The sequence below is a fragment of the Erinaceus europaeus genome, chromosome 4 (genome assembly GCF_950295315.1).
Source record: "Erinaceus europaeus chromosome 4, mEriEur2.1, whole genome shotgun sequence".
In the NCBI taxonomy this organism is placed as follows: Eukaryota; Metazoa; Chordata; class Mammalia; order Eulipotyphla; family Erinaceidae; genus Erinaceus; species Erinaceus europaeus.
In genome coordinates, this window is record NC_080165.1 from 21,381,920 (window position 1) to 21,409,839 (window position 27,920).

Below are 27,920 nucleotides of genomic sequence, written 5' to 3' on the forward strand. Positions count from 1 at the left end.
TGAACAATCTTTTTGATATACTGCTGTATCCGGTTGGCTAGAATTTTGTTCAATATTTTCACATCTATGTTCATCAGAGATATTGGTCTGTAGTTTTCTTTTTTGGTTGTGTCCCTGTCTGCTTTTGGTATCAGGGTGATGTTGGCTTCATAGAAGCTGGCAGGGAGTATTCCAGTGTCTTCAATCTTCTGGAAGACTTTTAAAAGTAGAGGTATTAGTTCTTCTTTGAAAGTTTTGTAGAATTCATTTGTAAAACCATCTGGTCCAGGACTTTTATTTTTGGGAAGGTTTTTGATAACTGTTTCAATTTCATTAGTTGTGATGGGCCTGTTCATGTTATCCACTTCCTCTTGACTTAGTTTTGGAAGTTGGTAGGTATCTAGGAAATCATTCATTTCTTCCAGGTTCTCTAGCTTGGTGGCATATAGTTCTTTATAGAAGCCTCGCATGATATGTTGAATTTCTGCAGTGTCTGTTGTGATATCTCCTCTTTCATTTACTATCTGATTTATTTGGGTCTTCTCCCCTTTTTGTTTTGTGAGTCTGGCTAAAGGTTTGTCGATTTTGTTTACTCTTTCAAAGAACCAACATTTACTTTCATTGATCTTTTGTATGGTTTTCCTATTCTCAATGTTATTTATTTCTGCCCTAACTTTAGTGATTTCTGTCCTTCTGGTTGCTTTAGGATTCCTTTGTTGTGGGTTCATACTTCTCCAAAGGACTTTGCCTCAACTCCCTCCACTGTGATCAGCCTGGCTGCGCTGTGTATGGGAAGGGGAGGCCCAGGCACGCAGGTTCCGAGGCCTCACCTGAGTGTGATGTCCACTCCTCCCCACCCTGCCTCTCCACTGCCAAGTGCAGCCATGGGGCCATGGGCCCTGGGAGCTGGGTCTCAGGTGGACAGGCTCACAGAGATGGAATTAGGAGCTAGATAAGGGGAGGAAAAAAGCTGCCTGTCCCTCTTCTTCTCACTGCACTCCTTCGAGCAGCAACAGCAGCAGCTCCAGCCCTTTGGGAACCCTGGACAGCTCCCTCTGCATCTCTCCTAGTCTTGGGGCCACCACCACACTCCCCAATGTCCTGGTGGGGCTCTTGGCTCCCCCCTCATGGGGCCTTGTAGTACCTCAAAGGTACATAAAGAAATTGGGGGGGGGGAGAGCAGGAGACACTTGCTTCATTGCAAGTACTTGCTTCATTGCTGGTGAAGCTTCCCCCCTACAGGTGGGGAACAGGGGCTTGAACCCAGGTCCTCACACATGGTAATGTGTGAACTCAGCTGGGGATGCTACTGCCCAGCCCCCAATTTCCCCTCCTTTGAAAAGCAGTCAGGCTTCCCTCTGCGTGGGGAAGTGGGGCAGAGGCAGGATAGCTCTAATGGCAGGAAGGGTCTGCCTTTACTCTGACGTTGAGGGGAGGGGTGGTAGCACACCTGGCTAAGTGTGCGTATTATGCACTAGGAGCTGGGTTCAAGTCCCTAGCCTCTGCCTGCAGGGACAAGCTTCACAAGCGGTGAAGCAGTGCTACAGGTGTCTGTCTCTCCCTTTCCATCTCCCTTGCCCTCTTAATTTTCTGTTCCCTCAAATAAAATAAATACATAAAATTTAAAAACTTGCTCTGTGGTTGAAGCCCCGGTTGGACAGGGCAAGCCGGTAGGCCCTTCTTCAGTATTGTGTCTCAAGGGGTGGTGTGTGTTTGTGTCACACAACAAAGGGGTCTTCTGCACCTGGGGGCAGAAAAGGGCTCCCACCGGTGAACTGGAGCCTTCAGCAGCATATTCATTTCCTGTTTCTGCTATAACCAATCAGCACAAACTTAGGGGCTGAAAAGAACACGCGTTTATTCTCTTACATGTCTGTTGGTCAGAATTCCAAAGTCAGTCTCGCTGGAGTAAAATGAACAGAGGACTGGCTCATTCTAGAAGTCCAGGGTGAGAGTCCATTTCCTGGTCCTTTCCAGCTCCTGGAGGACGCCTACCTACCTTGGCATGTGACTCCCTTCCCAATCTGCTCCACCTCCCCACCTCCCTCACTTGTCTCCTACTTCCTCTGTGATACCCTGCTCCCTCCTGCAAAGCATCCTGCCTGGATGAGCCAGGGCATCTCCTCAATTAAAGACGTAATTACCAGCAAAGTCCCCTCTGCCACACAAGGTGATAGTCACAGGTCCCTGGACATCTTGCAGATAACTCCTCAGCCTACTTACTACAACTAGGCTGCAGTGGTCTGCCCTCTGGGCCTTTGAATGGCTGGGAGAACAAGGGTGGGGACCCCTGCTGACTCCAGTGGGATGCTTCCTAACCTTGTTTCTGAGGACTAGGCTTTACCCGCCTTCCCCTCCCAGCAAGAGAACCTGCAATCTCCTTGAATGGTATGTGGTGAGTCTAACTCTAGTGCTGCTCCGTGGTGCAGAGCCAGCCTGGAAGCCCCCAGGCCAGAGGCCCACTCTGAGTCCACACCCAGGTGGCTTCACATGCCCGTGGCTGGAAAGAGGCCCAAGAAGAATCTGGGGGGTGCTGAAGGTGCCAGCAGGAGGTCACGGAGAAATACAGCCTGCCAGGAGAGTGACGGCAGCCGGAGCTGAGGCGTGGCCGCTGGGGGGGAGGCGGGGAGCAGAAGGAGGCCGTGGCTCTGAAGGCTGTGGCTGGAGCACTGTGAGGTGAGTGGGAGAGCATCTCCGCTCCATGGCATCTGGGGCTGAGGATCAGCCTCCCCCACCCCAGATAAAGGCAGCCCCACAGTTCCAGGCTGCTGGCTTTCTCATGGCAATGAGAGCACGGGGCTGGGTGTAGGCCGGCAGGCTCTTGCTACCTCTTCTCTAAGTTCTGCATCTGCAAGCTGAGGGAGGTGAAGCTGGCGAGGAGGTCGGTCACTTCGTCTACCTGCAGAACAAAAGCAAGGCTCTGCGGTGCGGTCCCCCCACCGGCCGGTCTCTCACCAACATCATAAGGACTGTCTCTCCTCCCAGGGCATGTGGCAGGCAGCTTCACTCTGACTACCCAACACTTGTGCAAGGGTAAAGTTAAGCATCCTGGCACCCAGTGGTCCCAGCCTGCCCCAGAGGGGACATTGGGTGGCTTCACAGGAAGTGGACAGGAGAGTCCGGGTCCCCAGGAGTGTAACTCCCACCCCCAGCCGTGTCCCTGTCCCACTGCAGCCAGGCCTGGGCGTGGCCCTGCGCCCGCTCACCTGCTCCCTGGTGCTGGTCATCTGGAGGCGCGTGCAGAGGTCGTCCAGCCGCTCTCGCTGCTCGTGCCGCCCTAGGCGCTCCAGGTACTCCCTCAGCATCTGGATGATCTGAAGGGGGGGGTAGAGTGAGGTGACCCAGGAACTCTGGCACTGGAGCAGGTGTGGTGCCAGGGGCTCCGCACAAGGACACTCACTTGCTTCACCTCCAGCCGCACGGCCTCCAGGCACTGGGAGTGGCCCTCCTGCAGGATGTTCAGCTTGGACTTGGCCAGGTGCAAGGGCGTGCGGCCAGCGCGGTCCAGGGCATCCACCCGGGCCCCTGTGGAAGGAAGCAGGTGGAGGAGAGCATGCTCGGGAGAAGGTAAGGGGGGAGAAGTGGGGTCCCACATACCTCCTCGTAGCAGTGTGGTGATGACAGGGACGTGGTTGGTGCAGGCAGCTGAGGAGGAAGAACAGAGACACGAGAGTTGAGGAGCACAGGAGCTTGGCCCACTGTGCCCACTGGAGGGAGCAAGGTTGTATGTCTGGGGGGCTGGTGCCAGGTGATACCTCGAGGCATCCAGTAACCAGGCTCCCTCCCTAGACAGCTGGGGAGACTGCCATGAGTCCCTGCAGGGGAAGGGGGGATCTACTAAGACATCAGTTCTGCCCAGGTAAGAGCCAGCTAGTGAGCAAGGGGCTAGTTCCAGGGGAGGAGCCTGGCTGTGCTGCAGGGAAGGGCATCTTGGCAGCCTTGAGGCACTTACCCAGGTGCAAAGGTGTGTTCCCCAGACCATCCCGCTGGTTGGGATCTGCCCCATGGTCCAGGAGTAGCTGCACTGGAAACAGGAGAATTCGAGAGGCTGTCAGAGTCTCCCGCTGACTGGACCCCAACCCCCACACCTACCCTATTTAGAAAGGCTCACTCAGCAAAGGACAGCAAACACGTTTCTCTGTGTTGGCTCATTCCTTCACTCACACTCACACGGGGTTCAGAGGAACTGAGCATTCTGGGAGGAATTCTGGGCCTGGGCAGGTGTTATGGGGCAAGATTCATTTGTTTATTATCCATTGAGAGGAAAGGGGGAGACAGAGAGGGCAAAGAGAGACCTGTAGCACTGCTTCACCGCTTGTGAAGCTTCCCCCAGCAGGTGGGGACTGGTGGCTTAAGCCTGGGTGCTTGCACACTGTAACAGCTGTGCTCACCTGAGTGCACCACCTCCTGGCCCCAGGACTAAAATTCTAAGGATTAAGGAACCTTCTCTCAGCTGCAGCAGACTGCTCATGGAGGCTCCAGGGCACTGCCTGCTCTTCCCACAGGGGTTCGTCACGGAACAGGGCTAAGACACAAGGCACCCCCCTTCCTGGTATTTTTGGGTCACCTCATGGGTGGGCTCTGCTTTTCCCAGGGTTCATCAATCACCCAGACATGTGCTCTGGTGGACTGACTTGGGTCCTGGACATTAATACAGTGAGGTCAGGTCGTCTCACCTGATATACAAAAATTAATTCAAGAGGGACCCTAGTGCCAATGTGAAAGCTAAAGCAGGAAACCGAAACACACAGGAGGATGTCTTCATGGCATTGCAATGATTTCTTAAATTTAACACAAAATATTAAAATTTGCAAAGATTTCTTAAATTTAACACAAAATATTAACTGTAAAATAGGAAAGGAGGAAGTGGTGTAGTATATTAAGCCCTGGACTTGCACCAAAGCAAAGGACTCTGGGAAGGTAGGGAGAGGGAGGAGAGGAAGAAAACTTTTGGACACCCGGGCTCCCAGACAAGAACCCTTGGATTCTCCCACAAGTAATATGGGCTAGATCTCTGACAGATCCCTCTCACTACTGTCACTGGCCACACTCACTGGCAACATCACCGTAAGCCCTTTTGTGGGCTTCTGCAGGACCATACCCTCACTATGAACTAGCAATGGTAGGGATTGCCCCAACTCTCTGAAGGGAGGCTGGATCAGACTACCCTGCCACTTACGGAAGACTGGCTATGACTAAGGACTGGTAGCTCAGTCTGACAGAGACTCAGAGGTCATACAAGCTCCAGTGGTAAATATGACTAGATCTGGGCCCTAGGTCAGATCATTATGGTAAACAGTTCAATGCATTTATATATCTTCTTTATGGTTGTGAGCAGCTCTCTGCCCTAGTCCTGCCTCCTAGTTCTACTCTCAATTCTGACATCATCTTCCCAAACAATATTTCTATTCCACCCCCCCTTTTTTTCATTTATTCGGAAATAATGATTTACAAGAGGGTCGATGTCACATGATAGAACGTATATTTAACCATGTGCGGGGACCCGTGTTAGAAACCCTGGTCAACACATGTGTGCACCTGCACAGGGAAAGCTTCATGAGTGGGGCAATGCTGGGGTGTCTCTCTCTCTCTCTGCCTCTCCCCTACTATGGGGGGGAGGGGAAACAGCATTCAGAGAATGAAAATACAAGCTCAGAAAATGCACGCCATATATGTATGTGTATATATGTATATACTTATATATATATATATATATATATTTTTTTTTTTTTTTTTTTTTTTTTTTTGCCTCCAGGATTATCACTGGGGTTTGGTGCCAGCACGACGAAGTCATTGCTCCTGGAGGCCATTTTTCCCATTTTGTTTCCCTTGTTATGGTTGTTATTGTTGTCATAGCTGCTGTTGTTGCTGGATAGGACAGAGAGAAATGGAGAGAGGAGGGGAAGACAGAATGGGGGAGAGAAAGACAGACACCTGCAGACCTGCTTCACCACCTGTGAAGTGACCCCCCTGCAGGTGGGGAGCTGGGGGCTCGAACTGGAATTCTTATGCAGGTCCTTGTGCTTTTCGCCACGTGCGCTTAATCTGCTGTGCTACCGCCCAGCCCCCACATCTACATTTTTAAAAAGTATTTGTATCCTGGAACAAAGAAATAAAAAAGTGATTTGGGAGGTGGTGCAGTGGATAAGATATTAAACTCTCAAGGATGTGATCCTGGGGGCCAGGTGGTGGCTCACCCAGTTAGGATCACTTGCAGGGAGACGCCTCCGTCGTAGTGAAGTAGGTCTGCGGGTGTCTCTATTTCTCCCCCCCTCACCTCATTCCCTCATGGTGAAGTAGGTCTGCGGGTGTCTCTATTTCTCCCTCCCTCACCTCATTCCCTCGTGGTGAAGTAGGTCTGCGGGTGTCTCTATTTCTCCCTCCCTCACCTCATTCCCTCGTGGTGAAGTAGGTCTGCGGGTGTCTCTATTTCTCCCCCCCCCACCTCATTCCCTCGTGGTGAAGTAGGTCTGCGGGTGTCTCTATTTCTCCCCCCCCCACCTCATTCCCTCGTGGTGAAGTAGGTCTGCGGGTGTCTCTATTTCTCCCCCCCCCACCTCATTCCCTCGTGGTGAAGTAGGTCTGCGGGTGTCTCTATTTCTCCCCCCCCCACCTCATTCCCTCGTGGTGAAGTAGGTCTGCGGGTGTCTCTATTTCTCCCCCCCCCACCTCATTCCCTCGTGGTGAAGTAGGTCTGCGGGTGTCTCTATTTCTCCCCCCCTCACCTCATTCCCTCGTGGTGAAGTAGGTCTGCGGGTGTCTCTGTTTCTCCCCCCCTCACCTCATTCCCTCGTGGTGAAGTAGGTCTGCGGGTGTCTCTGTTTCTCCCCCCCTCACCTCATTCCCTCGTGGTGAAGTAGGTCTGCGGGTGTCTCTGTTTCTCCCCCCCTCACCTCATTCCCTCGTGGTGAAGTAGGTCTGCGGGTGTCTCTGTTTCTCCCTCCCTCACCTCATTCCCTCGTGGTGAAGTAGGTCTGCGGGTGTCTCTGTTTCTCCCCCCTCACCTCATTCCCTCGTGGTGAAGTAGGTCTGCGGGTGTCTCTGTTTCTCCCTCCCTCACCTCATTCCCTCGTGGTGAAGTAGGTCTGCGGGTGTCTCTATTTCTCCCTCCCCCACCTCATTCCCTCGTGGTGAAGTAGGTCTGCGGGTGTCTCTATTTCTCCCTCCCTCACCTCATTCCCTCGTGGTGAAGTAGGTCTACGGGTGTCTCTATTTCTCCCTCCCTCACCTCATTCCCTCGTGGTGAAGTAGGTCTGCGGGTGTCTCTATTTCTCCCCCCCTCACCTCATTCCCTCGTGGTGAAGTAGGTCTGCGGGTGTCTCTATTTCTCCCCCCCTCACCTCATTCCCTCGTGGTGAAGTAGGTCTGCGGGTGTCTCTATTTCTCCCCCCTCACCTCATTCCCTCGTGGTGAAGTAGGTCTGCGGGTGTCTCTATTTCTCCCCCCTCACCTCATTCCCTCGTGGTGAAGTAGGTCTGCGGGTGTCTCTATTTCTCCCCCCTCACCTCATTCCCTCGTGGTGAAGTAGGTCTGCGGGTGTCTCTATTTCTCCCCCCTCACCTCATTCCCTCGTGGTGAAGTAGGTCTGCGGGTGTCTCTATTGCTCCCTCCCTCACCTCATTCCCTCGTGGTGAAGTAGGTCTGCGGGTGTCTCTATTTCTCCCCCCTCACCTCATTCCCTCGTGGTGAAGTAGGTCTGCGGGTGTCTCTATTTCTCCCCCCCTCACCTCATTCCCTCGTGGTGAAGTAAGTCTGCGGGTGTCTCTATTTCTCCCCCCCTCCTCAGTTTCTCTCAGGCCAGGCAGGAGCGCCCGGGTAAGTGCACACTGCACCATGGACACGGACATGGGTTGGAGCCCCGGCTCCCCACCTGCCGCAACATGCTTCACAAGTGGTGAAGCAGGTCTGCAGATGTCTATCTTTCTCTCACCCACTCCCTCTCAATTTCTTTTTTTTCCCCTCCAGGGTTATTGCTGGGCTGGGTGCCTGCACCATGAATCCACCGCTCCTGGAGGCTATTTTTTCCCCCCAGTTGTTGCCCTTGTTGTTGTAGCCTCGTTGTGGTTATTATTATTGCCATTGTTGATGTTGTTCGTTGTTGGATAGGACAGAGAAATGGAGAGAGGAGGGGAAGACAGAGAGGGGGAGAGAAAGACAGACACCTGCAGACCTGCTTCACTGCCCGTGAAGCGACTCCCCTGCAGGTGGGGAGCCGGGGGCTCAAACCGGGATCCTTACACGGGCCCTTATGCTTTGCGCCACATGTGCTTAACCCACTGCGCCACCGCCCGACCCCCTCAATTTCTATCTATCCTATCTAGTAAGGTTTAAAAAAAAAAAAAGAAAGAAAAGAATAAGAAAAAAATGGCCATGTGGGGCAGTGAATTCAGAGTGCTAGCACCAAGTCCTGGCAATAATCCTGTATGGAAGAAAACGTGAGCTCCCAAGGTCAATCCCCAGCAGCACACGTAACAGAGTGATGGTTGGTTCTCTTTCTCCTTCTCCCATCCCTCTCAATAAACAAACAAAATTTAAGAAGGGGCGGGTGGTAATGTACCTGGCTGAGCGCACATGTTACAATGCTCAAGGATCCGGGAACGCCTGGTCCCCTCCTGCAGGCGGTTTCCTGCAGGAAAGCTTTGCAAGTGGTGAAGCAGCACTACAGATGTTTGTCTCCCTCCCTCTCCTTCACCCACTTCCCTCTCTCTTTCTGGCTATCTCTGTCCAATAAAGATAGTATTAGAATAATAATGAGAAGGAGAAGAGAAGAAAGAGAAAAAAATGAAAGGGAAAGACAGGCAGGGTAGACAGCATAACGGTGATGCAAAGAGACTCTAATGCCTGAGGCTCGAATGTCTCAGGTTCAGTCCCTTGCACCATCGTAAGCCAGAGCTGAGCAGTGTTCTGGTTCAAAAAAACAAAAAATTAAAAAAGGGAGTTGGAAGGTAGCGCAGCAGGTTAAGCGCAGGTGGCGCGAAGTACAAGGACCCGCGTTAAGGATCCCGGTTTGAGGCCCCGGCTCCCCACCTGCAGGGGAGTCACTTCACAAGCGGTGAAGCAGGTCTTTCTTTCTTTCTTTCTTTCTTTCTTTCTTTCTTTCTTTCTTTCTTTCTTTCTTTCTTTTTTTTTTTTATTGTTGTTGTCGTTGTTGGATAGGACAGAGAGAAATGGAGAGAGGAGGGGAAGACAGAGAGGGGGAGAGAAAGATAGACACCTGCAGACCTGCTTCACCGCCTGTGAAGCGACTCCCCTGCAGGTGGGGAGCCCGGGTTCAAACCGGGATCCTTATGCCGGTCCTTGTGCTTTGCGCCACCTGCACTTAACCCGCTGCGCTACAGCCCGACTCCCAGAAGCAGGTCTTTCTGTCCCCTGTCTTCCCCATCTCTCTCGATTTCTCTCTATCCTATCCAACAACATCAATAACAACAATAATAATAACCACAGCAATAAAAAACAAGGGCAATAAAAGGGAAAATAAATAAATATTAAAAAAATTAAAAAGAGAAACCACTGGTTTATATAGCAGCAAGGGATGAAGACTCAGGGAGGTAACACTGAGAGTAAGAGCTCAAGATACAGGGAGGCAGGAGAGAGGTCACCTGTACCAAGGTTTGAGCCTTAGCACTACTCAGGAGCACCATGGAAAGTGCCAGCAAGAGATTCATGAATGATGGAGCAGTACTTTGCTATGTTTACCTCTCTTTAAAATAATGAAAGAATTGGCTCAGGGAGTTGGGCAATAGTGCAGCGGGTTAAGCGCACGTGGCGCAAAGTGCAAGGACCGGCAGAAGGATCCTGGTTCGAGCCCCCGGCTCCCCACCTGCAGGGGTAGTCACTTCACAAGCGGTGAAGCAGGTCTGCAGGTGTCTGTCTTTCTCTCCCCCTCTGTCTTCCCCTCCTCTCACCATTTCTCTCTGTCCTATCCAACAACAACAACATCAATAATAACTACAACAATAAAACAAGGACAACAAAAGGGAATAAAGAAATAAATATAAAAGTAAATAAATAAAAAGAAAAAGAATTGGCTCAAACAGGCCATTCAGTGGTAAAGGCTCTGGCACTACATTAAAAAAATTAAGCTAAAATACAAGAGTGTATATTACATGCTTCCACTGTGTGAAATTCAAAACCCGGCAGACAAAGCCAGTCTTTTGTGAATAAGGCCCACACGGGGAGAGGGCTGGAAGAGGCAAGAGGTGGCTGCTGGGGTGCTGAAAATGTCCTCTCCCTGATCTGGGTGGTGGCTGCACCAGTGTCTTCAGGGAAACAGGCCACTACTGTAAATTACACACACACACACACACACACACACACACACACACACACACACACACACACACACACACCTTTAAGAAACAAAGCAAAACAAAGGCTGCCCTTGCCCTGCTGCTGTGACTGGTGAGTAAATGTTATCTGAATGAACTGATGGGTGGCTGTGGCCCTGGAGTCTGCTATACTACTTGTCCAAGCTGACCGCTTCCCAACCTGTTCCACAAGCTGTGGAAGTAAGAAGAGGAGGGGTGGGCACCTCTCTGCTGGTTCTTCCTTCTACTCAGCAGCCCTGACTGTGCAAGCTGCAGAAACCCCTGCCGTTGACTCACCGATCTGGTCATTGCCATTGCAGGAGGCGAAGTGTAACGCGGTGCGGCCTTTGTCATCAGCTGCGCAGGGATCTACACCATCTTCCAGCAGCTGCTGCACTGACAGCACCAAGACGGAGCAGGGAGAGAGCGACAGTGTTAGCTGAGCGGCACTCCTGAGAGATGTTGAGGGACACTCAGGGCCCCTCCAGGTACAGCATCCCACATAGGTGAAGGCTAGTGCCTCCTGGGTGCTGGCTCCACAGTGGATGCCACGACAAGGGACTATTTTTTTTTTTTTCTTTTCTCCAGGTTTATTGCTGGGGCTTGGTGCTTTCACTACAAATCCACTGCTCCTGGAGGCCATTTTTTCCTATTTTTGTTGCCCTTGTTATTATTGTTATTGCTGTTATTGTTGGATAGGACAGAGGGAAATCGAGAGAGGAGGAGAAGATAGAGAGGGGGAGAGAAAGATAGACACCAGCAGACTTGCTTCACTGCTTGTGAAGTGAACCTCCTGCAGGTGGGGAGCCACAGGCTCAAACCGGGATCCTTACGCTGGTCCTTGCGCTTCACATCATGTGTGCTTAACCAGCTGCGCTACCGCCTCGTCCCCAAGAGGCTGGTTTTGACAAAACAACAGAGGACCTCAGGTTCTGGGTGCTTAAACTACCTGTCCAGGGATGAAATGTCAGAAAAGAATCTTAGCCTAGGGAGTCGGGTGTAGCGCAGCGGGTTAAGCCCACATGGCGCGAAGCACACAGACTGGCTTAAGGATCCCAGTTCGAGCCCCCGGCTCCCCAAGGGGAGTAGTCGCTTCACAGGCGGTGAAGCAGTTCTGCAGGTGTCTGTCTTTCTCTCCCCCTCTGTCTTCCCCTCCTCTCTCCAGTTATCTCTGTCCTATCTAACAACAATGACATCAATAATGACAATAACTACCACAACAATAAAAAAATAAAAAAAAAACAAGGGCAACAAAAGGGAAAATAAATAAATAAATATTAAAAAAAAAAAAAAAAAAGGATCGTAGCCTAAAGTCAAAAATGCCAGAGACACAGAAGTCTCCAGCACAGACTCTGGCGCCATCCTTGTGAGTCTGGATTCAGAACCATCCCGGCTGGACACGGCTGGCCCAGATGATGACCGATGTCTCCCAGCAGCTTTGTCCCCAGGAAGAAGCCCTTTAGGGAGCACAAAGCACAAGTCCCAGGGCCCAGAGCAAGCAAAGGGGAGCAGGTGGGAGGGGGCTGGGCTCAGTGGCAGAGTACATGCTTCACCTGTATGATTATCTGGGTACAATCTCCAGTACTCCCCCCTCCCAAGAAAGAAAGAAAGAGGAAGGGAGGGAGTACATACTGCCCAGAGGATAATGGAATGGAAAGAGCTGGCCTGAAAGTATCTGGGGTTCAGTTCTCTAGCAAATGGGAGTAATCTCTACCCTGCCCACAGGCAGAGCTGCTGTGACGAGAATAATGGAAATGAAATCGCGTCTTTGAAAAGTAGGGAGCCATTACCCAATGTGAGTTTGCATTACCTGCACACATTCAACTGAAATGTGAAAATTGCTGCCAACTGTGAGTTTACAGCAAGCAGTGGTTTAGGCTCCTTCCCCCAGCAAACCTCTCAAGGATCTGAGTTCTTCCAAAGTACAGCTCCCTCCTCAGGCTGAGTTAGCTGCACTTTCTCCCACATCTCCTCAGAGCCCTGCTACTCGACTGCTGACTGCTCTGCTATGAGACATGAGTGTAACTGCGACTGCTCAATGAGCACCAGCCAGGCCCCTCGGCCACACAGCCATCGAGTCTGTGTTACAGACCCGGATGCTCTGGTCCAGGGGGTGAGGTGAACATGTGAAATGTCTGAGCTGTGTTTACCCATGACCAGGAGGCAGAAACCAAGGGGGGCTCTGGCACGAGGACATACACCTCTCTAACTAAGCAAGTAACTTCAGATTTTGGAGGGAGGGGCGTTTTTTTTTAGAAATGCTTGCACATTTTTTGTCCCCACCAGGGTTAGCACTGAAGCTCAGCATCAACACAACTCCATGGCTCCCAGGGGCCATTTTTTTCTTTCCCCTAGATAGAAGGTAAGAGACAGAGAAAAGGGAGTCAGGCGGTAGTGCAGCAGGTTAAGCGCAGGTGGCGCAAAGCATAAGGACCGGCGTAAGGATCCCGGTTTGAGCCCCCGGCTCCCCACCTGGAGGGTAGTCGCTTCACAGGCAGTAAAGCAGGTCTGCAGGTGTCTGTCTTTCTCTCCCCCTCTCTGTCTCCCCTCCTCTCTCCATTTCTCTCTGTCCTATCCAACAACAACAATAAAAAAGGGCAACAAAAGGGAAAAATAAATAAATACAAAAAAATTTTTTAAAAAGAGATAAAAATAGAGAAGGGAAGAGTAAAAGAGAGAATACATATATATATATATATATATATATAGAGAGAGAGAGAGAGAGAGAGGAAGAGAGAGAGAGAGAGAGATACAGAGCGCAGCACCACTCTACTGCTCAGGACGCTTCCCCGGCTGTCATTCTCATGTGGTAAACTAGACCTCGAACCCGGGCTCTTTCACATGGTAACATGCACTCTAATGGGTGAGCCACCTGCTGGCCCCCACTTGCACCTTTAACCAGAGCACTGCTCAGCTTTGGCTTTTGGTGGTGTGTGTGTGTGTGGGGGGGGGGGGTTGAACCTGGGACTCTGGAGCCTCAGGCGTGAGAGTCTCTTTGCGTCGCCGCCATGCTGTCTCCCCGCCCGTCATTTTCCCTGTCGCACAGGCTTGCCGTGGGAGCAAGCGAGTGCTGTCCTGCAGGCACTGTCCGCCTCAGTCAGTACCTTGACCAAAGACAACAATGTCAAGGAGACGAAACAAAGGTCAAATAGCAAGTTCCATGCAACCCAGGAGCATGTGCTCTCAGGCATGAGTTCAATCCCCAGCTCTGCACGTCCCAGAGTAAGGAAAAGATGTTTTCTCTCCTCTCTGTCTCTCTCCCTTCCCTTTCTTATGTTAATAAGTAAGATCTAAGTAAGAATAGAAAAGAAAAGAAGTGAAGAAGTTGGTCCTACCGCCAGTTTCACAGTGAGTGTCCTAGAAGACCTGGAAAAGCCAAGTCATTCAGACTTGAAGACAGGTCCGTGAGACTTGGAATGGGAAACCCCAGTACTTCAATTCAAAATAACAAGGCCACATGAATCCTGACTCTCTGTCCAAGGTTAGTCTAATAAAAATATCCTCTGGCCACACACTAGAGATACTAGAAAACATAAGAGCACAGGAATCAGGAAAAAGAGAGAGAGAGAGAGAGAGAGAATCCAAGAGGAGCAACCTTGGTTGCTACCTGAACGTTCCAAGCTATGTAAAGTCATGCGACGGAGTCGGGTGGTAGCACAGCAGGTTAAGCGCAGGTGGCGCAAAGCGCAAGGACCCCGTAAGGATCCCGGTTCGAGCCCCCGGCTCCCCACCTGCAGGGGAGTCGCTTCACAGGCAGTGAAGCAGGTCTGCAGGTGTCTATCTTTCTCTCCCCCTCTGTCTTCCCCTCCTCTGTCCATTTCTCTCTGTTCTATCCAACAACGATGACATCAATAACAACAATAATAACTACAACAATAAAACAAGGGCAACAAAAAGGAATAAGTAAATAAAAAAGAAAGAAAAGTCATGCAAAAGACAAGAAAGCAAAAAGGGTTGCAAAGCCCTCTAGTTTCCAGGCAGACTCATTAAGCCACACCATGAGAGGTGAACTGCTTCCAGGCCTGTGGTACATCGCCCCACTCTCTGGGTGGCCCCTCCCCATGTCTGAGTGCACCAGAGTCTGCAATCAGTGCTCACATTCTACCTGCTGGACAGCATCTCACCAACAGAACAGAACAGTATTCACTTGAGGAAGGCAGACCAAAAAACCTTAAAAACATCTGCACTCTGATCCCTAGAATTTATGGATATCATCTTACACACAAAGGCACAAAGGGATTTTACAGGGGTTGAGTAGTGGCCGTCAATAGAGTGCACACATTACCATGCACAAAGACCTGGGTTCAAGTCTCCAGTCCCCATGTGCAGGGGAGAAGCTTCATGAGTGGTGAAGCAGTGCTGCAGGTGTCTCTCCTTCTGTCTCTCACTCCCTCTCTGCCTCACCCTCTCCCTCTATTAAGGAAAAAAATATATGATTAAAGGATGGCTGAGATGGGCAGTTTGTCTTGGATCACTAAGGCCCAATCTAATCCCATGAATCTTTCATCAGAGAACATTTTCCTGCTGTGAGCACCAGAGGGGTGGCGGTCAGGGAGCACTCAGTCTACAACCACTGACTTTGAAGATAGAGGCAGAAGTCTACAAGTCAAGGAATGGAGGCAGCATCTAGAAGCTGGAAAAGGCAGGGAACAGAATCTCCTCCTTGAGCTGCCAGAAAAAAAAAAAAAAAAAAAACCCTGTTCACATCTTGATTTTTGCCTGGTGCTAACTTCTGACCTATGGAACTGTATGAAAAACATGCGCTATTTTAAACTACTATGTTTGTGGTGATTTGTTACAACCATAGAAAGCTAGTAAAATGCTTTCCCTTAATTTACAGATAAAAATGAAATCAGTCTCAAAACAATTGAGAAATTTTCCTGAGGCCAGGTGGTGGTACACCTGGTTGAGCACATATTACCATGTGCAAGGACCAGTACTCAAGGCCCCAGTCCCCAGCCGCAGAGAGGAAAGCTTCCTGAGCAGAAAAGCAGCTCGGCAGGTAGCTCCTGTTCTATCTCCCCTTTTCTCAGTTTCTCTGTCTTGTCAAATTATGAAATAATAAATAAATATTTAAAAAAAAATCCTGGGCAGGGGTGGACAGCATAATGGTTATGTAAACAGACTCTCCTGTCTGAGACTACAAAGTCCCAGGTTCAATCCCTCACACCACCATAAACCAGAGCTGAGCAGTGATCTGGTTTAAAAAAAAAAAAGGAAGAAAGAAAGAAAAAAAAAAAAAGAAAAAGGGGGGTCAGCCAGTAGAACAGCAGGTTAAGTGTATGTGGCGTGAAGTGCAAGGACCAGAATAAGGACCCTGCTTGGAGCCCCTGGCTCCCCACCTGCAGGGGAGTCACTTTCCAAGCGGTGAAGCAGGTCTGCAGGTGTCTGTCTTTCTCTCCCCCTCTCTGTCTTCCCCTCCTCTCTCCATTTCTCTCTGTCCTATCCAACAACGATATCAATAATAACTACAGGAAGGGCACCAAAAGGGAATAAATAAATAAATATTTTTAAAAATCTAAAAAAAAAAACCCTCAATAAACAAAGGCAACAAGATAATAATAAATTAAAAAGAAAAAAGAAACTTCCTATGTAACCCAGGAGGTGTGCAGTGGATAAAGTTGGACTCGCAAGCATGAGATTCCAAGTTTGAGCTCTATCATTGAATGTGCTGCAGTGATGGTGTGGGGAGAGAGCATATGGTCATGCAAACAGGCACTCATCCCTGAGGCTCCAGGTTCAATCCCTAGCACCACCATTAAGTCAGAGCTGAGCAGTGCTCTGGTAAAACAAATAAATATTTGTAAAATGTTCCCTAGGCAGGGAAAGAAGGCCCTGAGCAGGGAGGCATGGCCTTCCCCAGGGCTGCCACCTCTACTGATAACTCTGTATTCTCTCCTTAACGCTCTGTCTAGCAGGAGCTCCTGGCTAGAAGATGTCAGTGTGCAGCTCAAATTTGCCAGGCTGGCTGGCGGGAGACTTTTGTGGTGGCAGAAGAGGGATCCATGTGCCAGTTTCCCGGCTCTACAGGGCACGTGGTGGAAACGTGGCTCATCTACTGAGCAACAGAGTGAGTCCAAAGTGGCATCTCTGCTCTGATGGAACATCATTTATTCTGGGTATTTCAAGGGGTGGTGGGTGTTTCCTTCCTCAGTGCCGGCCGGATAGAAGACTTTGCTAACGGCCCAGGCCAATAGAATGCAGATAACTTTTACGTGGGACTCAAGAGCCCTCACATCAAATACAGAGGAAGTGGGTGGCTGGCTGACTGATAGAAGCTTCTGGTTCTTTAGATTCCCTTACTTAAGATCATGAATGAGCTAAATCAAATATTTTCCTTCTCTACTAGAATTTTGATTGGGAATAGAAGTCACGGGATCAGAGAGAGAAAAACGGGTGGCAACTGTAGGTCCCAGTTTACCAAGTCCCTCTCTCCTTCCTTACCTGTAACTAAAACTTTCAGATACAATTCCAACAACAACAACATGCAATTTTATTTCTCAGCCAAGACTTCTGTTTCCCTACAAATGTGACACCAGGATGTCTACAGTGACAGGGAAGTAGCAAGAGGGAATATCTAAGCCTGACTTAACTTCTGTGAGCTGACTGCAGCCTGACAATAATAACTGGTGGGGTGGGGAGATGGGGGCTGGCAGGCTGAATTCAGCACTCATCCAGGATACCTGGGTACCTTCCCTGACCAGTCTGCTCTGTATACTCACCTGTTTCCACATCATTGGCATTAGCGCAGTCCCTCAGCCTCTTCAGAGCTGTGGGGAGTAAAAAATAGTGCCAGTTAAAGACAATAAATTAATAGGCACTGGAAACAGTGCAGTTACGCAGGCACTGAGCTCCAGCGGTAACCCTGGTGGCAAACAAATTAACTACCTAAAAAAGAAAATATATGGCTGGGAGATAATAAGATGGTTATGCAAAAAGACTTTCTAGCATGAGGCATGAAAGGTCCCAGGTTCAATCCCCAGCACCACCAGACACTGGAGCTGAGCAGTGTTGTGGAAAAACAAACAAAAAACACAAACCCAAATTACTTAGGCTTGGTTAATTCACACACACACACACACACACACACACACACACACACACACACACACACATACACACACACACACACATACACACACACACACACACACACACTGTTTGTATTTATTTAATAGAGAAATTGACAGAAAGGGGAGGGAGCTAGGCAGTGGTGCACCTGGTTAAACACACACACATTATAGTGTACAAGGACCCAGGTTCAAGACCTTGGCCCCCAACTGCAGGGGGAAAGATTCACAAGTATTAAAGCAGGGCTGCAGGTTTCTCTCTACCTCCCCTTCCCCCTCTCAACTTCTCTCTGTCCCTTTTTTTTTTTTTTTTTTTTTTGCCTCCAGGATTATCCCTGGGGCTCAGTGCCTGCACTACGAATCCATTGCTCCTGGAGATCTTTTTTCCATTGTTGCTGTTGCTGTTATTGTTGTTGGATAGGACACAGAGAAATGGAGAGAGGAGGGGAAGACAGAGAGAGGAAGAGAAAGACAGACACCTGCAGACCTGCTTCACCACTTGTGAATCTATTCCCCTGCAGGTGGGGAGCCGGGGGCTCGAACCAGGATCCTTACAGTTAGTACTATGTGCGCTTAACCTGGTGTGCTACCACCCAGCCTCCTTCTCTCTGTCTTCATCCAGTAATAAATAAATAAAATATTTGGGGTTGGGTGGTGTTGCACCTGGTTGAGCGCACGTATTACAATGCCCAAGACCTGGTGTTCGAGCCCCCAGTCCCTCCTATAGGGGGAGAGCTTGTGAGTGGTAAAGTGGGGCTGCAAGTGTTTCTCTCCCTCTCTATCTTCCCCTTCCCTCTTGATTTTTGACTATCTCTATCCAATAAATAAAGATAATTAGAACTATTTTAATGTATATTTTAAGATTTTTAAAATCTTTATTATTGCATAGAGACAGCCAGAAATTGAGAGGAAGGGGGAGCCAGAGAGAGGAGCCAGAGAGACCCCTGCAGCCCTGCTTCGCCACTTGGGAAGCCTTCCCCCTGCAGATGGGGACTGGGGGCTTGAACCCTGCTCCTTGTGCACTGTAACATGTGCACTCAAGCAGGTGTGCCACCACCTGGCCCCTATTTTTTTTTTTTTTTTAAGATTTTACTAATGACAATGGTAGAAGAAGAAAGAACCAGCCATCACTCTAGTACGTGTGCTGCCGGGGATCGAACTCAGGCCCTCACGCTTGAGAGTCCACTGTGCCACTTCCCAGACCACAGTTAAGAAATACTTAATAGGGAGTCAGCAGTGGCGCAGCAGGTTAAGCGCACGTGGTGCAGAGCACAAGGACTGGCTTAAGGATCCCGGTTCGAGCCCCCTGGCTCCCCATCTACAGGGGAGTTGCTTCACAAGCGGTGAAGCAGGTCTGCAGGTGTCTGTCTTTCTCTCCCCCTCTCTGTCGTCCCGTTCTCTCCATTTCTCTCTGTCCAACAATGACATCAATAACCACAACAATGCATCAATAACCACAACAATGTTAAACAACAAAAGGGAAAATAAATTAAAAAAAAAACTTAATAAAGAAATATTTAATAAAAGAAAGAGAGACATCTGCAGCACTACTTCACTACTTGTGAAGCTTTCCCCCTGCAGGTGGGGAACAAGACCCTTGAGTATTGTAACATGTCCATTTAGCCAGCTATGCCACCACCCGGCCCCAGGTTTGGTTATTTCTGAGCAGAAATGTTTTTCTCCTCCAATGACACCACTTCTAAATTAGGAGGTTATAAGAAGCAAAGCCTTTGTCATTACAGAACAATCAACAGTTGTTATTCAAATACAGAACAGGTAATTATATTCAAGAACTATTTTATGGTTTGTATAGTACTTTAAAATTATTATTTAGTGGTCCAGGAGTTGGTGAAGTGGATAAAGCGTTGGATTCTCAACCATGAGGTCTTGAGTTCAATCCCCGGCAGCACATGTACCAGAGTGATGTCTGATTCTTTCTCTCTTCCTATCTTTCTCATGAATAAATTTTAAAAATCTTTTTAAAAAATTATTATTTAAACTTCATAATATCTGTAAGATATGGATAGATCCTAGAAGGGGACTAAATGTTCTCTTTCTTTTTTTTTGCTTCCAGGGTTATTGCTGGGGCTCGGTGCACCATGAATCCACTGCTCCTGGAGGCTATTTATTTTTTTCCCTTTTGTTGCCCTTGTTGTTTTTTTATCGTTGTTGTGGCTATTATTGTTGTTGTTATTGATGTCCTTATTGTTGGATAGGACAGAGAGAAATCGAGAGAGGAGTGGCACAATGGATAAAACATTGAATTCTCAAGCATGAGGTCCCGAGTTCAATCCCCAGCAGCACATGTGATGTCTGGATCTTTCTCTCTTTCCTCCTATCTTTCTCATAAATAAAATCTTTAAAAAAATAATTTAAAAAATTTTAACTAAAAATAAGGGAGAGAGAGGATGGGAATACAGAGAGAGGGAGAGAAAGGTAGACACTTGCAGATCTGCTTCATTGCTTGTGAATCGACCCACTGAAGGTGAGGAGCCCAGGGCTTGAACTGCGATCCTTAAGCCAGTCTTTGCACTTCACACCATGTGCTCTTAACCCACTGTGCTACTGCCCGACCCCCCTCTTTTTTTAAAAAAAAATTCTTTATTATCTTTATTTATTGGATACAAACAGAAATTGAGCAGAAGGGGGAAAAAGAGAGGGAGAGAGACAGAGACACCGGCAGCACTGCTTCACCACTCCTGAAGCTCTCCCCCCGCAGGGGGGGGCCAGGGGCTTGAACCGGGGAGCATTATAAACATGTACACTCAACCAGATGTGCCACCACTGGCCTCTCTTTTCTGTTTTTTTGACCAGAGCACTGCTCAGCTCTAATTTATGGTGGTGCTGGGATTGAGCCTGGGACCTTGTTTTGCATAACCACATGTTATCTTCTGGGCCCGAGAGTACCAATACTTAAATCTTTTAGGGCACTTGCTCCCTCATTCCTAAAGCACAAGACAAAAAGGTAAACACAGCAGAGCAGGAGTTCGTGCACAGCAGCCCTGGGTTCAAAAACCAGCAAGGCAATTACTGAGCCACCATTTTCTCTGCAGTAAAATGAGTTATCTGGTTCTCAATGTGTTAGAGGAGGATTAGAAATGATTACAAGGGAGCCAGGGAGGTAGCTGGAGGCTAGAGTACAGGACTCTTATCCCTGAGGGCCCAGATTCCAATCCTGACATCACCACATGCCAAAGTTGTGCAGTGCTCCAGTAGCTCTCTCATTAAATAAACACTTCTTTTAAAAGTATAGAGAATGAGCTGAGGAGCCATAATGGTTATGCAAAAAGCTTTCATGCCTGAGGCTCTGAGTTCCCAGGTTCAGTCACCAACACCAGGATATGCTAGAGCTGTGTGGTGCTCTGGTAAAAACTAAAGAAATACTATACAACATTTTTTTAATATTATGTTTTCTTTTTTAAAAAAATATTTACTTATTTATTCCCTTTTTGTGTTACCCTTGCTTTTTTATTGTTGTAGTTACTGATGTCATTGTTGTTAGATAGAACAGAGAGAAATGGAGAGAGGAAGGGAAGACAGAGAGGAAGAGAGAAAGATAGACACCTGCAGACCTGTATCACTGCTTGTGAAGCGACTCCCCTGCAGGTGGGAATATACAACAAATTTATAATTAAAAATAAAGTGCAGAGGATGAGGGAGTTAGCATAACTTATGCAAAAAACTTTCATGCGGAGCCAGGCAGTGGTGCACCTGGTTAAGCGCACACATTACAGTGCACCAGGACCCAGGCTGGAGCCCCTGGTCCCCAACTGCTGGGGGAAAGCTTCACAAGATAGTTGTCTCTATCCAATAATAGATAAAAGATTAAAAAAAATTTTTTTTCATGCCTGAGGCTCCAAAGTCCAGGTTCAATGCCCCACACAACTAATAAACCGGAGCTGAGCAGTGCTCTGGGGAAAGGGGAAAAAAGTAGTACAGCAGTGTTGAGTGCACAGTCAAGTCAGGATAACAGCTACGTGTCCACTATCTCGCTTAGGTCTCAAAACATCCCTGTAAAAACATGTACCCGTTTTATAGATAAGAAAACCAAGGCTGACTGGTTCTAGAGTCTGCCTGAGGCAGCAGAGTCCATGATTTCATTCAATAAGCTTGATCACTGGCTCTGGCCTCCCCTGGTACTTCTCTGGCATCCTGTTTTATTATCTATTAACAAATGCCTGCAATCATGAAAAGCTGCTGTTCGCATCAACCAAGTGGCAAGCAGACGTCTTTCTTTAACTTTCCCGGCCCAGAGCAGCTATGACCCTGTCATCGAGGGACGGCTCGGGGCGATCCGAGCTCCGGGGGCTGCAGGCTGCTCACCGTGCACCTCCTTGCCGGTGGGCCCGAGCCGGCGGTGGGGCCTGGCCGCGCGCCGCAGCCGGCCGGCGGGGATCTTGCAGCGCAGCTCATCGCGCGGCTCCGAGTCCTGCTGCCACAGGACTTGCAGGTAGCGCAGCGGGGACTGCGCCCCGCCCGATGCCCGGCCCGGGAGGCCGGCGCCGCCGTCCAGCGCTGATCCGAAGTCTGCGAAGGAGAAGAGGCCCTCTGGGCCGGTAAGTGGCTCCGGCGCCACCGCGCACTCGCCATCAGAGCTCGAGCGGCCTGAGCGCGACTCGCCTTCCGCGCCCCCGGCGGCGGCTGCCATGGCAACGGCTCGGCGCGGGCCTGGCGGCAGAGCCTCGTTCCCAACCGACCAGAGAGCGGACCCACTTCCCTCCAGCCAGAGCCTCGCTGTCAGCGGGAAGGTGGGCGGTCCCGGCGTGCGGCCCTGGCAACCGAGCAGGAGGACTGGGCCGGCAAGGTGCTCCCCGACCAATGAAAACCCATCAGCCTGGACCTACAGCCAATCGAGCACAAGGGGGCCAATGGAGCTGACTTCCGGCACCGTGACTGACGCACATGCAAGTCAATCACAGTTCGGGACTGCCCACGCCCTCGCCGTAGGTTCTACCGGAGCCAATAAGAGAGCTGAATTCAACACATTCTTTTCCCCGCTTATCCCCATCGCATTATGGGAAACATTACAGGCACAGGCTTTAGCCAATCATGTTAAGATGATCTCCACCCAATCACAAAGGTGAGGAAGCTAAACTCAAGCAGTTGAACATTTGCTTGGATTTGGAATCAGTGAAGGTAGGAAGGAAAAACAAAACAAACAAAAAAGACAGGAGTCGGGCCGTAGCACAGCGGGTTAAGTGGAGGTGGCATAAAGCGCAAGGACCGGCATAAGGATTCGGGTTCGAGTCCCCAGCTCGCCAGCTGCAGGGGAGTCGCTTCACAGGCGGTGAAGCAGGTCTGCAGGGCAGGTGTCTATCTTTCTCTCCCCCTCACTGTCTCCCCTTCCTCTCTCCATTGCTCTCTGTCCTATCCAACAACGACGACAACAATAATAACTACAACAATAAAACAGCAATGGCAACAAAAGGGAATAAATAAATACTAAAAAAAAAAAAAAAAAAGACCGAAAGAATTTACCACAAATGCATAGTGTAGGTAAGAAAATGAGCTATCCTTACAGTAGTGCTTACCCCTGAGTAACATGAATTAACAGCCTGAGTCTGTTCCTTAAACAGCTGTGGTATGTTTCCATGCCTGAATATGAACATACGTTACAATCTGGGGTTGTCACCACAAACTGTGGAATAGCAACTGTTGAAAGCGATAGATCCCTTTAGTCAGGATTCTTTAGGTAACCCTGTTTACAAAGTATTGCTGTTACATTAGTGACACCTGAGTGCCAGATAACTCTGCCTCATGTCTCATGACATCAGACAGGGCACCTTCTGAGATGTCCACAGTACAGTGGGAGAAGTTAGAGCCAGAGACAGGGAAACGTTCTCAACAATGTCCTGTGAGCTTAGTAATGCTCCCCTGGCACAGAGTTTTGTAAGAGTTTTCGTAACTCTGTACCCCACAAACAACGATAAAGTTATCAAGGAGGATCACCACGATTGTAAAGATGAGAAACTGGAACCAAAGAGATAAGGGACTTACTTGTGGATACACTTAACCTTTTTTCCTTTTCTTTCTTTTTTTTTTTATATTTTATTTTATTTATTTATTCCCTTTTGTTGCTCTTATTGTTTTATTGTTGTAGTTATTATTGTTGTTGTCGTCGTTGTTGGATAGGACAGAGAGAAATGGAGAGAGGAGGGGAAGACAGAGAGGAGGAGAGAAAGATAGACACTTGCAGACCTGCTTCACCGCCTGTGAAGCGACTCCCCTGCAGGTGGGGAGCCGGGGTTCGAACCGGGATCCTTATGCCGGTCCTGTGCTTTGCGCCACCTGCGCTTAACCCGCTGCGCTACAGCCCGACTCCCCCTTTTTTCCTTTTCTTTATTATTTTGCTACCAGAGTTATCGATAGAGCTAAGTGGGAGGCATGACTTCACTGTTCTCAGTGGGCATTTTTGGTTTAGATAGACGCTTAAAGACAAGAGAGTTCTATAGCACTGCTCCACTGCTCATGAAGCTTACCCCTGTGGGTGGGGGACCCAGGGCTTGAGCCTGAGTCCCCTAGCATGATAATAGTGTACACTCTGTCAGTTGTGCTATGACTTAACCCAAATTTTACTTATTAATTTAAAAATCCGGCGGGGGTAGATAGCATAATGGTTATGCAAATAGACTCTCATGCCTGAGGCTCCGAAGTCCCAGGTTCAATCCCTTGCACCACCATAAACCAGAGCTGAGCAGTGCTCTGGTAAAAATAAATAAATAAATAAAAATTAAAAATCATTAAAAAATTATATATTTATTCTCCCTTTTGTTGCCCTTGTTGTTTTTTTATTGTTGTAGTTGTTATTGTCATTATTGATATCGTTGTTGGATAGGACAGAAATGGAGAGAGGAGGGGAGACAGGGGGAGAGAAAGACAGACACCTGCAGACCTGCTTCACTGCTTGTGAAGTGACTCCCCTGCAGGTGGGGAGACTGGGGCTCAAACCGGGATCCTTATGCCAGTCGTTGCGCTTCGCACCACATGTGCTTAACCCACCTGATTCCCCAAAATCATTTTTATTACTAGTGATTTACAATTGGTTTACAAATTTTTTTATAGTGATCTACAATATTGTGAGATAAGAGAGGAGTACAGGGGGCCTGGATGGTAGCACAGTGGGTTAAGTGCACATGGCCCAAAGCGCAAGGGCCAGCGTTAGGATCCCTGTTGGAGCCCCCGGCTCCCCACCTTCAGGAGGAGTCGCTTCACAGGCGGTGAAGCAGGTCTTCAGGTGTCTGTCCTTCTCTCCCCTTCTCTGTCTTCCCCTCATTTCTCCATTTTTCTCTGTCCTATCCAACAGTGAACAACAGCTATGACAACACTAACAACTACAACAAGTGCAATAACAAGGGCAACAAAATGGGAAAAATGGCCTCCAGGAGCAGTGGATTCGGAGCCCAGCCATAACTCTGGAGGCAAAAAAAAAAAAGAGAGAGAGAGAGAAGAGTACAGTTCCCATCACCAGAGTTTCACATCCCATTGGAAGCTTCCCTATTCTTTTTTTTTTTAATATTTATTTATTCATTCCCTTTTGTTGCCCTTATTGTTTTATTGCTGTAGTTATGGTTTTTGTTGTTGCTGATGTTGCTATTGTTGGATAGGACAGAGAGAAATGGAGAGAGGAGGGGAAGACAGAGAGGGGGAGAGAAAGACACCTGCAGACCTGCTTCACCACCCGTGAAGCGACTCCCCTGCAGGTGGGATGCTGGGAGCTTGCGATTGGTTCACAAATTTAAAGATTTCAGAAGTTTCACACTTGCATGTACAATTCACCAACAGTTCTATATTTTAAGTGTACAAAGCATATATATTTATATACATTTATTTATTTTTTTTACCAGAGCTCTGTTAAATTCTGGTTTCTGGTTGTACTGGGCTTTGAACCTGGAACTTTTGGTATCACAGGCAAGCAAGTCTTTCTGCACAACCACTGTGCTATCTCCCCAGGGCCAATGCTTTTTGACAAATGCATACATGTAACCACCACACCAATCAAAACACAAAGCCTAGTAATTATCTTTTTATTACTCTGGAATCACTACTATTGAACAATTAGAAAGAAGGCCTTTTGTCTCCAGAAAGTGAGTATTTATTTGTGCACAAGACCCTCAATGTCTCTAGTGAAAGAAGCAATCCAATTTAATATGTGCTCCTGAAATAGCATGATTGTTTCACCTTTTTTAATTTATAAAATGCAAATATTGACAAGATCGTAGGATAAGAGGGGTACATTTCTACACAATTATCACCACCAGAACTCCATATCCCATCCCCTTCCTTGAAAGCTTTCTTATTCTTTTTTTTTTTTTTTTTAAAGATTTTATTTATGAGAAAGATAGGAGGAGAGAGAAAGAACCAGACATCACTCTGGCACATGTACTGCCGGGGATCGAGCTCAGGACCTCATGCTTGAGAGTCCAAAGCTTTATCACTGAGCCACCTCCCGACCACACTTTAAAAAATATATATATATACATATATATATACATATATATATATTTACTTTCCCTTTTGTTACCCTTTTTTTGTTGTTGTTGTAGTTGTTGTTATTGATGTCGTCATTGTTAGACAGAACAGAAAGAAATGGAGAGAGGAGGAGAAGACAGAGAGGGGGAGAGAAAGACACCTGCAGACCTGCTTCACCACCTGTGAAGCGACCCCCCCCCCCCCCCCGCAGGTGGGGAGCCGGGCTCAAATTGGGATCCTTATGCGGGTCCTTGCACTTTGCACCACGTTTGCATAACCTACTGCGCTACAGCCTGACTCCCAGCTTTCCTATTCTTTATCCCTTTGGGAGTATGGAGCCAGGATCATTATGGGATGATGAAGGTACAAGCCCTGGCTTCTGTAATTGTTTCTCTGTTGAACATGGGCGTTGGCAGGTTGATCTATACTACCAGCCTCTCTCTTTCCCTAGTGGAGCCTAGCTCTGGGGAGTTCCAGGACACATAGGTGGGGTCGGTGGGGTCTTCTGCCCACAGAAGTCAGGCTGGCATCATGGTATCATCTGGAACCTGGTTGCATTGAATAGGTTGGGATCAGCAGATGCAGTATCAACTGGTGTGAATTGAGAGAAGCATGCAGGAAAATGAGTCCCATCCCAGAGGTTTCAGGAATGGGAGAATTATGTGTTTTGTAGAGAATGGGTAAGGTTCCTGCAATCTTCAGGTTTAAGAAGGCAATAGATAATTGCTGCTATAACCAAATTATTTGACAATTGGGTCAACTTTGAAAATTCCATTGTTAGGATTTGCTGTATTATACAAGACCTCACCATAACTTATGTCCTTTAATGCTATTTAGATATATCTTCATCTTATAAAATACTATCTAGTGGATACCTGCACCAGTCCCTGTGAACTCTCTTTTTCTTTCCGTGTGTGTGTGTGTGTGTGTGTGTGTGTGTGTGTGTGTGTGTGTGTGTGTGTTAAACAAGAGCACTACTCAAGTTTTTATGCTTGTGCCAGGTATTAAACTCAGCCAGGATCCTGGAGCCTCAGGCATGAAAGTTGTTTTGCATAACCAGTATGCTTTCTCCTGGCCCCAAATTGTCTAGTTTTTATTAGTAAAGTCTTAAACCTTTACTTCCCCAAGATTCACATATTAGTGAAGTGAAGGGGGGTGGGCAGGGCCTTGTGGGATCTTGCTCAGGAGAGTGAAACTAGCACAGTGATAAGCAAATGCAAAACGAACTTCCTTGAGAAGTGGGACTGGAAATGAGCCCAGGCAGAATCTCACATATAAGGAACAGATTTTTGGAGCCACACTTCTGCCTCAGATCCCAGGCAAAAGAAGACTGAGAAAAATAGGGCAGTTTTTCAGCTGCTGTGTTCTGTCAGCCACTCTCCTTGGTGAAATGATTCTAGGAGCTTTGGTGTGCCCACATGGGAATACAATCACAGGGGAAGCTTCAAGAATAAGTAGAGCAGTATTAGGTCATCTCTCTTCTCTTCTTTCTCTTCTCTCTCATTTTCTAGCTTAAAAAAAAAAAATCCACCAGGAGTGGTGCAATTGTGCATGTACAAAACCACAGTTAAAACCCAGTGGGAGAGGGGGAGACTGGGTAGATAGCAGAGGACTCAAATTCGGGTGGGCCGATGGCTAAATTGAGGCCACAGACCCACAACCGGTTTTACAATTCCCGCCTCTAATTCTTAGCCCAGAGGGGGACAGACAGACAGCCCGAGCGCCCCACGCTGCGGGGGCGGGGGCGGCCTCCCGGGGGCCTCGCGGCATAGCTGGCCTCAACTTTGCCTGCTCCAAAGCTGGAGGGGAGCCTTTTCTCAGTGCCTAATCACAGCAGGCGACCGGGCCTCAACTTCACACGCAGAACTTCTCGCCTGACGAGACAGGGACATTTAAAGATGCTTCTCGCGGCAGGCAGCCCTTATACCTAAATCCAAAATCAGGCCCCGTAAATCCGATTTCTTGTCACGCGAGAACCTGCCCATAGGAGCTGTCAGCCATCTTGTGTGTGGCATAACTTATGATTTCCCTTTAATCGCCGTTTGTTTATGCCGATGTGCTCCGTGCCATCATTTATAGAAACACTCTAGTTTTA

General features: G+C 48.4%; 1 protein-coding gene across 1 annotated transcript; it reads right to left on the bottom strand.

Moving 5' to 3' along the window:
• Positions 1-1,822: 1,822 nt before the first annotated feature.
• ANKRD54 (ankyrin repeat domain 54) lies at positions 1,823-22,124 on the bottom strand. The gene is made up of 8 exons (XM_007519331.3): positions 21,680-22,124; positions 17,009-17,056; positions 10,584-10,682; positions 3,932-4,003; positions 3,577-3,624; positions 3,380-3,504; positions 3,186-3,293; positions 1,823-2,878 (listed from the first exon to the last, which is right to left on the bottom strand). The coding sequence occupies exons 1-8, from the start codon at positions 22,002-22,004 to the stop codon at positions 2,804-2,806; spliced, it is 900 nt and encodes a 299-aa protein (XP_007519393.1). The 5' UTR covers positions 22,005-22,124; the 3' UTR covers positions 1,823-2,803.
• Positions 22,125-27,920: the final 5,796 nt, after the last annotated feature.